Source organism: Anguilla anguilla, chromosome 1 (genome assembly GCF_013347855.1).
Source record: "Anguilla anguilla isolate fAngAng1 chromosome 1, fAngAng1.pri, whole genome shotgun sequence".
NCBI classification, from domain to species: domain Eukaryota; kingdom Metazoa; phylum Chordata; class Actinopteri; order Anguilliformes; family Anguillidae; genus Anguilla; species Anguilla anguilla.
The window spans coordinates 86,364,562-86,374,561 of NC_049201.1; the positions used below are offsets into that span (position 1 = coordinate 86,364,562).

A 10,000-nucleotide genomic window follows, 5' to 3' on the forward strand; every position below is an offset into this window, starting at 1 on the left:
TCTCTCCATAAGAAGGGCCCACTGCTGGGGGGCTCAGTCGGTTAAGAGCCCACGCTGTGGTGCGGGGATGAGCCTCACACTCTCTGATCCGGGTTGTGCTGGTGCCGACTGTGGCTGGGAGCTCCACAGACTGATGGGGAATACGTGATGGCATCACCATGGATACGGGATGAGACGGTTCCATTGGTTACGGGTCCTCTCAGATCGGATGCCTGCGGGCTGCGTGTCAAACCTGCATATAAAAGGTCTTCCTTCAGCTCCTGTCTGCGTGAGCTGAGCCGTGTTCTACAGTGAGAGCTGAGCCGTGAGCTGAGTCGTGTTCTACAGTGAGAGCTGAGTCGTGTTCTACAGTGTGAGCTGAGCCGTGTTCTACAGTGAGAGCTGAGCCGTGTTCTACAGTGAGAGCTGAGCCGTGTTCTACAGTGAGAGCTGAGCCATGTTCTACAGTGAGAGCTGAGTCGTGTTCTACAGTGTGAGCTGAGCCGTGAGCTGAGCCGTGTTCTACAGTGAGAGCTGAGCCCTGTTCTACAGTGTGAGCTGAGCCGTGTTCTACAGTGAGAGCTGAGCCCTGTTCTGCAGTGAGAGCTGAGCCGTGTTCTACAGTGAGAGCTGAGCCGTGTTCTACAGTGTGAGAAGGAGCAGCTGGTGACGCCAGCTGTTTTGGAGGACATGTCTGCACTCTCCCGGATTTGCCAGGGGGGGGCTTTGCGCATGACACGGCTGTGGTTGCTGAGGAACGGACATTCCAAATTAGGGTGGGAATTAAATGTGTTCAGCACCTCGTTGGGTGGCAAATTCTTTTAAAACGTGATCTTAGGAAACACGCCGCTGGCGCAGAGATTTGCCGGGTCAGGCTTGTGTTGGTACTGACTGCTCAGCGCTCTGTTTGTCCCTCTTTTGTTTCCATCTCTTCAGCTCCCTGCGGGGGGAACCTCACAGGCCCTGGGGGCCTCATCCTGTCCCCGGAGTACCCGGAGCTCTACCCCCACGGCCAGGAGTGCGACTGGACGGTCACCGTGTCACCTGACCACATCATCGCCCTCACCTTCATCCAGTACGTTACAGCTGGGAGGCAGTTCCTACGGCAACCTAGTCTGGGGCTCTGTCGTTGCTGGGTAACCAGGGTACCCTCCAGAACCTGGATACAGGATGCTCTAGAATCTCATCTTCTGATTGGGCTATTAGTCTGGTTTTATTCCATGAAATTGCACTTGTATTTATTTATTCATTGATTGATGTAGCACAATAGAGCAAATAAGTTACACTAATGACAGGAGTAAGTTTTTTTTTTCCAAACGTGCGACCAAAGTGGAATCACAAGACCCCCAATAAAAACAATAAGCTACCAAAGCAGTGATGATTCACTGTGATTATATTGTCCCAGGAAGAATGGGAGATGAAGAGGATGTAAGTGTAGTGAAAAGAGAAGTTGATGAAGGGGTTATAGCTTCAAAAGCGTGGCCATTTCCTGCCTAGCCACTGTGCTGCAGCACTCAGTGATGACCTCCCATGCTGCGGGGGGGGGGGGGGGGGGGGGGCAGGTGTGTGGTATGGTCCGTGGGGTGGCGGACCCGAACCTCCCGCCACGGTGTTGTCAGCAGTCACCCTTTCTCCCTTTCTCCTTTCTTACCCTCACTGCTTTCTTCCGGTCTGAATACAGCAAAAAAAGAAAGAAGTTTAAAATAATAAATAATAAATAAGAGTGGTGTTGGCTGTTGCCTGAGGAGCGTGGCGGGGTTGCTGGGTTCTTTGTTCATTGTCGCCTGACGCTTAATCGATCATCTCGGTGAGCTGATTGCACAGTTAACTGGCCTCGTCTCGCCTCGGCTGCCAGGCCTGAGCTGGCTGCTGATTTTAAGGTGACGGTTAAAAAAAACAAAACAGCACTGGACCCCGAGGCTCTGCAGGGGTGAGCGCCACTGTTTTACTGTGTTTACAGAGCGCAGTGTAGCGCTGTTTTACTGTGTTTACAGAGCGCAGTGTAACGCTGTTTTACTGTGTTTACAGAGCGCAGTGTAACGCTGTTTTACTGTGTTTACAGAGCGCAGTGTATCACTGTTTTACTGTGTTTACAGAGCGCAGTGTAATACTGTTTTACTGTGTTTTACTGTGTTTAGAGCACAGTGTAGCGCTGTTTTACTGTGTTTACAGAGCGCAGTGTAGCGCTGTTTTACTGTGTTTACAGAGCACTGTGTAGTGCTGTTTTACTGTGTTCTAACTGTGTTTACAGAGCACTGTGTAGTGCTGTTTTACTGTGTTCTAACTGTGTTTACAGAGCGCAGTGTAGCGCTGTTTTACTGTGTTTACAGAGCACTGTGTAGTGCTGTTTTACTGTGTTCTAACTGTGTTTACAGAGCACTGTGTAGTGCTGTTTTACTGTGTTCTAACTGTGTTTACAGAGCGCAGTGTAGCGCTGTTTTACTGTGTTTACAGAGCACTGTGTAGTGCTGTTTTACTGTGTTCTAACTGTGTTTACAGAGCACTGTGTAGTGCTGTTTTACTGTGTTCTAACTGTGTTTACAGAGCGCAGTGTAGCGCTGTTTTACTGTGTTTACAGAGCGCAGTGTAGCGCTGTTTTACTGTGTTTACAGAGCGCAGTGTAACGCTGTTTTACTGTGTTTACAGAGCGCAGTGTAACGCTGTTTTACTGTGTTTACAGAGCGCAGTGTAACGCTGTTTTACTGTGTTTACAGAGCGCAGTGTAATACTGTTTTACTGTGTTTTACTGTGTTTAGAGCACAGTGTAACGCTGTTTTACTGTGTTTACAGAGCGCAGTGTAACGCTGTTTTACTGTGTTTACAGAGCGCAGTGTAGCGCTGTTTTACTGTGTTTACAGAGCGCAGTGTAGCGCTGTTTTACTGTGTTTACAGAGCGCAGTGTAACGCTGTTTTACTGTGTTTACAGAGCGCAGTGTAACGCTGTTTTACTGTCTTTACAGAGCGCAGTGTATCACTGTTTTACTGTGTTTTACTGTGTTTAGAGCACAGTGTAACGCTGTTTTACTGTGTTTACAGAGCGCAGTGTAACACTGTTTTACTGTGTTTACAGAGCGCAGTGTAGCGCTGTTTTACTGTTTTACTGTGTTTACAGAGCGCAGTGTAACCCTGTTTTACTGTGTTTGCAGAGCGCAGTGTAACGCTGTTTTACTGTGTTTACAGAGCACAGTGTAGTGCTGTTTTACTGTGTTTACAGAGCGCAGTGTAGCGCTGTTTTACTGTGTTCTAACTGTGTTTACAGAGCGCTGTAATGCTGTTTTACTGTGTTTACAGAGCGCAGTGTAGCGCTGTTTCACTATGATCTAACTGTGTTTACAGAGCACAGTGTAGCGCTGTTTTACTGTTTACAGAGCACAGTGTAGCGCTGTTTTACTGTGTTTACAGAGCGCAGTGTAGCGCTGTTTCACTATGATCTAACTGTGTTTACAGAGCACAGTGTAGCGCTGTTTTACTGTTTACAGAGCACAGTGTAGCGCTGTTTTACTGTGTTTTAACTGTGTTTACAGAGCACAGTGTAGCGCTGTTTTACTGTTTACAGAGCGCAGTGTAGCGCTGTTTTACTGTTTACAGGGCACAGTGTAGTGCTGTTTCACTGTGTTCTAACTGTGTTTACAGAGCGCAGTGTAGCGCTGTTTTACTGTTTACAGAGCACAGTGTAGTGCTGTTTCACTGTGTTCTAACTGTGTTTTACGGAGCGCAGCCACACTCAGTCCTTTCCCCTGCCGTCAGGTTCAGCCTGGAGACCAGCTATGACTTCCTGCACATCTACGACGGGCCCGACTCGCTGAGCCCCCTGCTGGGCAGCTTCTACGGCAGCGAGGCGCCCGAGCACATCGAGAGCAGCTCCAACACGCTCTTCCTCGCCTTCCGCAGCGACGCCTCCCTCAGCAGCAATGGCTTTGTGCTGCAGTACACAGGTACGTCGCCCCCCGCAGGCTGGGAGGACCTATTACCACTCCTGTGTCACACTCGGTTTGCTCTGTTAGTGGTCTCAGTGCTGAAGCTGGGAGTTAGAGCAGACTGCTCTGATAGTGGTCTCAGTGCTGAAGCTGGGAGTTAGAGCAGACTGCTCTGAGAGTGGTCTCAGTGCTGAAGCTGGGAGTTAGAGCAGACTGCTCTGAGAGTGGTCTCAGTGCTGAAGCCAGACGTTTCAGCAGACAGCTCTGATGGAAGTTATTCCCCAGGGACTCTGAAACCCTGCAGTGTGTCTACTGTGAATTATTAAGGGAAGAAGAATGATATTTTTGTCTGCTTAGATTCAGCAGGTCTGTGTTTTCAGTTGTTCCCTTGTATTAAATTCCTGATTGATGCTTGATTCAATCTTAGCGCTGAAGCTAACCTCAGGTAACCCCAGAGAACCCACGACAAACCCAGACTTCACTTTCGGCTTGCTGGCAGCAAGATGGCTTATCAACATCCACAGCTGTGACATAACGCTTTTGAGGGTCCAGTATGTGTGTGAAATACGATACGATGGAAAATGTGTGTTTTTTTTGGGATAATATAAGCAGGAGAAATACAGTTTGTTCATTCAGATAAATTAAAAGCTTGTACGCTGGGCCCAGCACAGCAAAGCTAATTACCATTCTGAAGAGAGGGAGAAGAGGGGAGTGATTATAAAAGAAAAGGAATAAAGAGGAAGGGGAGGTACAGAGAGAGAGATAGAGAGAGTGGAGAGATAGTGGGAGAGGGGGAGAGAGATAGAGACAGAGAGAAAGTACAGATAGAGGAGAGAATTGAGTACAGAGAGATTAATATTTCAGGCAGAGATGAATTGATGCAGATAGAGGTGTCTCAGTACAATTCCAGTACTTGAGCGGATTTTATGATTGTGCAAGTGGTTTGACAGAATATTTGGTATGCTTATTTGGTCTTCTAAGGAACCCCGATCATTATGAAGGGGGATATGGGCTAAAAAAGTTTGGGAAAATGAGTGTGACTCCATGACTTTGATTTGCCGTATCTACATTACTATGGGTCATAGGGAAATGGTTCTTTGTTGACTACAAATTTAAAGGTAATGGAGTTATTAGTTGAAGTTCATCTATGAAAAAGCTGTATTTTAAAATGGATCAAATTTTCACCAAAGTTAGGTTATAATGTCGATGAGCCCTTCTTGATATGGGCTCACTTTAGGAGTCGCTCGAGGTTATGTTGTTGTTGCATATGGTAATAATTGGTGACTGGGCTGCGTCCAAGAGACAATGCCCAACACTGGAGAGCTGATATTGAACTTTCTGCTTCCTCGTGGAGTGTCACCATTTTACTTGTTCCCATGCTGCCCTGAAACACTTGTGATGGACCTGATGCACTTGTAGATGTGCTAATGGTGGTTGAATCGGGCACAGCAACTGTACAGACATACACAAGGTCGAGCAGAGACAGAATCCTTGCATCTACAGCTCTGAAGGAGCACAAATTGAGGGTTTAATATTTGTTCATTTCTTATTTCTGCAAGTTATTTTATTCACCTCCATTTTTTTAGAGGAATTTCAGTTGGACTGTTTGCTTGCCCTCTCTCTGATTGGATAATGATTCCTGTTGTCCCTGAGTGGATGATGCATGGCTTTCATTGAATCTTTTTTTATTGAAGACTGGCTGGATTTGGGCTTCATATGGTGAGATTTTGCTGTAAGGCTGACACACTGTTTCTTCCACATCAGATTTTCCCAGTTATAAGTTTTGCTGATCTCCGTGTGTTTCGGTTTTCTGTATTTTAGTCTTAGCCGAGTTGAGGCTCCTTGTAGGCATCCTCCGGAGTGCCTTCCAGAACTCTTTTTGCTTTTCTTCTGTTGTGTCTCTGCTGTTTTTGCTGTGTGGGCATTTTTTGTTAGCTCCTTGCAATCCTTTGTTTTTGCTTGGAGGGACATAAAAGCCATTGCTTCTCAACTTCATTACACCAAGTAGGGCCCATCAAGAAGGTAGCACATTGAAATTTTGCACGTGTCTGACTATGTCTGTTTGCAATGATGTTTAACAACATTGTCAGGAATTAGTGATGTGATACCACTCTAGTGTGTAATGATTTCTCAGCAATGACTGAAAAACTCTAGACCAAATTTTCTGGAGGTGTTGATAAAATTATACCTTAGCTTTGGTGAAATTTTTATCCCTTTTGAAAAACAGGTGTTTTTTCAGATCAGCTTTCAAGAATATTGTCACTCATAACTCTGTTACCTTTGGTAATATATGTAAAAGATAGAGCTTTTTAACATTTACAATGGTATACGAACCATTTCTCTCTGACCTACAGTAATGTAGATCTGGGAAGTCAAAATCATGGAGTCGCACTAATTTACTCAAACTTTGTTAGCCAATATCTCCCTTAATAATGATCCGAGACAAGTGTCATTTCTGTCCCGGGTGTTTCATATGAAATCAAATAAGCCAAATCACATTAAAATCTGTAACAGTGCAGTCCCATCATGTGTTGAATGGACCCAGACTTACCCTGGAGTAGGGCGGGGTGAGGAAAGGCCGGGCTGTCCTGGGCGGGGCAGTGTGTGCTAGAACCAGTCTGATTGGGTGGGGCAGTGATGCAAGAAGCAGTCACATTGGGCAAGGGATTGAGTGATAGATGCAGTCTGATTCGGTGGGCAGTGTGTTCTAGAACCAGTCTGATTGGGTGGGGCAGTGAGGGAGCCAGAAGCAGTCTGATGGTAGTTTTTCTGGTTCTGTGTGATAAAGTGGACAGCTGGTCCCTGGTCTGGTTGTTCTCTGGGTGAAGTGTGTTCACTCGCTGGATTTGGGTCTGGTGACCATGATTAACTATCAGTGACTAGAAACTGCGGTTTCTCAAACTGTGGGCATCTGGATCAGAACCACAGAGCCTGGAACGTCATCTGTGGTATGCAATGGTTCTGGCAACTCAAAATTGGAACCGTAGAGCGAGGGGGTCCACTGCTTTGGGCTGAAGGTTCTACCCTGTGCATCTGGGCCTTTCCAGGAGCCGACGCCCCTCCCTGTCTCTGCTGGACGGCCTGGCCCGCCAGGGGACTTTTCTGTCTCATTTCAGTTGTTTGCTGTTCCCAGCCCTATTGATTCTGTTAAACCAAAAGAACACAAACCCTGGAGGACGTCTTATTTCAGTTGTTGCTTTCTTTTTTCGTTTAGAAATGTGCAGTTCCCAGCCCTATTGATTCCATTTAAAACAGAAAGAACACAAGTAAATAAAAAAGTTTATTAAATGGACTTGCCCATTGAGCAGTGTGCGTAGAACAGACTGAGTCACTGGGGGTTTCGGGTTCTGCAGTGGAGGTGGTCCTGTTCTCTGTATTTGGTGTGTAGAGAGCCCCACAGTGGAGGTGGTGAGCTGTCCTGTTCTCTGTATCTGGTGTGTAGAGAGCCCCACGGTGGAGGTGGTGGGCTGTCCTGTTCTCTGTATCTGGTGTGTAGAGAACCCCACGGTGGAGGTGGTGAGCTGTCCTGTTCTCTGTATCTGATGTGTAGAGAACCCCACGGTGGAGGTGGTGAGCTGTCCTGTTCTCTGTATCTGGTGTGTAGAGAACCCCACGGTGGAGGTGGTGAGCTGTCCTGTTCTCTGTATCTGGTGTGTAGAGAACCCCACGGTGGAGGTGGTGAGCTGTCCTGTTCTCTGTATCTGGTGTGTAGAGAACCCCAGGGAGTCGTGTTTCGAACCCGGGCAGGTGAGGAACGGAACGCGTCACGGTAACGACCTGAAGTTGGGCACCACGGTCACCTTCTCCTGCGACAGCGGCTACGTGATCGAAGGAGATTCCACTCTCACCTGCATTATGGGGGTCGATGGCAAGCCCAACTGGAACATGCCACCCCCCACCTGCACAGGTAGACAAAACAAATCACCCCCCACCTGCACAGGTAGACTCAAACCACCCCCCACCTGCACAGGTAGACACAAGCCAAGCCCCACCTGCACAGGTAAACACAAACCACTCCCCACCTGCACAGGTAGACTCAAACCACCCCCCACCTGCACAGGTAGACACAAGCCACGCCCCACCTGCACAGGTAAACACAAACCACTCCCCACCTGCACAGGTAGACTCAAACCACTCCCCACCTGCACAGGTAGACTCAAACCACCCCCCACCTGCACAGGTAGACACAAACCCCCCCCCCCCCCCACCTGCACAGGTAAACACAAACCACCCCCCATCTGCACAGTTAAGTGCCTCACATCAAGGTAAGTGATTTTTTTTTCTTCATTCCCACATTATGAGAGTTAAACAGAGGCCATGTATAATCTTTCTCTCTTTGTGCCCCATCCCATCCCATCCCAAATCCTATCTCTTCTTCTTCTTCTTCAGCTCCTTGTGGTGGGCAGTACTCTGGACTGGAGGGTGCAGTGTTATCGCCGGGTTACCCTGGCAACTATAGCAGCGGGAAGAGCTGCTTGTACTCTGTGACTGTGCCAAGGGATTATGGTGAGTGTGTGAAGCCCCCGAATTCTGCTCACCTGAGTCTGTTCTCTGGAAAACAGCCCATTCCATTTTTCACATATGCTTTTGTGGCGTGACACTATAATTTAGCGTATCCCCAGCACAAATAAATCTCTCTGAGTGTGGTATTTGAAAATTAAACCCAGAGAATGACTTAGTGAATAGTTCTTACAAGCATGGTTATAAATTTTTTGGATGTCCGTTAAGTCAGCTTTGTTCCCTTGGGTTATTGTATTTAAGTGCAGAAACTCTGCAGGGTTCTCTCTCTCGCTCCCTCTCTCACTCTGTTTCTATCTCTTTCTGTCTTTCTCTCATTCTCTTGCACTTTCTCTCAATTTCTCTCTCTCTTTCTCTCTCTCCTTCTTCCTTTCTCTCTCAGCAAATCAAGTTAGGGGACTGCTTTTCCCTTGAAACCAGGGGAGATGGTTGAAATTTGTGGTGATTGATCTAGACGTGCCATTTTAAATAAGCGCAATTGAATGTGTATATAAAATTATAGTTATAATTGAATGTGTATGCAAATACAGATTTAGTTAAAGGTATATATGTAAATGCTATAAAAAACATACATGGCTTTTGAATAGCCTATGGTGAGTGCTGGTGTTAGCATGATGCTAATGCGGTCCTGGCTTTGTGAAACCCACAATGGTGTTAGCATGATGCTAATGTGGTCCTGGTTTTGTGAAACCCACAGTGGTGTTAGCATGATGCTAATGTGGTCCTGGTTTTGTGAACCCCACAGTGGTGTTAGCATGATGCTAATGTGGTGCTGGTTTTGTGAAACCCACAGTGGTGTTAGCAGGATGCTAATGTGGTCCTGGTTTTGTGAAACCCACAGTGGTGTTAGCATGATGCTAATGTGGTCCTGGTTTTGTGAACCCCATAGTGGTGTTAGCATGATGCTAATGTGGTCCTGGTTTTGTGAAACCCACAGTGGTGTTAGCATGATGCTAATGTGGTCCCGGTTTTGTGAAACCCACAGTGGTGTTAGCATGATGCTAATGTGGTCCCGGTTTTGTGAACCCCACAGTGGTGTTAGCATGATGCTAATGTGGTCCTGGTTTTGTGAAACCCACAGTGGTGTTAGCATGATGCTAATGTGGTCCTGGTTTTGTGAAACCCACAGTGGTGTTAGCATGATGCTAATGTGGTCCTGCTTTTGTGAAACCCACAGTGGTGTTAGCATGATGCTAATGTGGTCCTGGTTTTGTGAAACCCACAGTGGTGTTACCATGATGCTAATGTGGTGCTGGTTTTGTGAAACCCACAGTGGTGTTAGCATGATGCTAGTGTGGTCCTGGTTTTGTGAAACCCACAGTAGTGTTAGCATGATGCTAATGTTCTCCTGGTTTTGTGAAACCCACAGTGGTGTTCGGCCAGTTCGCCTTCTTCCAGACGGCGCTGAACGACGTGGTGGAGGTGTACGATGGCGCCACTCAGCATGCCCGAATCCTGAGCTCGCTGTCCGGTGCCCACACAGGTGAACCGCCCACACAGAGGAACTACCCAGCATGCCTAGTTCTGTAGTATTAATGTTGTTAAAATCTATGTCAGTGTGTGGTCTAGTGAGGAAAAAAGCAGCT

General features: G+C 47.1%; 1 protein-coding gene across 1 annotated transcript in view; it reads left to right on the top strand.

Moving 5' to 3' along the window:
* Nucleotides 1-10,000, top strand: part of LOC118214643 (CUB and sushi domain-containing protein 1-like) — a 247,803-nt gene that overhangs the window by 175,680 nt on the left and 62,123 nt on the right. Inside the window, 5 exon segments of the mRNA XM_035394776.1 lie at nt 916-1,054; nt 3,727-3,914; nt 7,609-7,803; nt 8,286-8,402; nt 9,784-9,897. Of these exon segments, the coding sequence (XP_035250667.1) occupies nt 916-1,054; nt 3,727-3,914; nt 7,609-7,803; nt 8,286-8,402; nt 9,784-9,897 (753 nt within the window).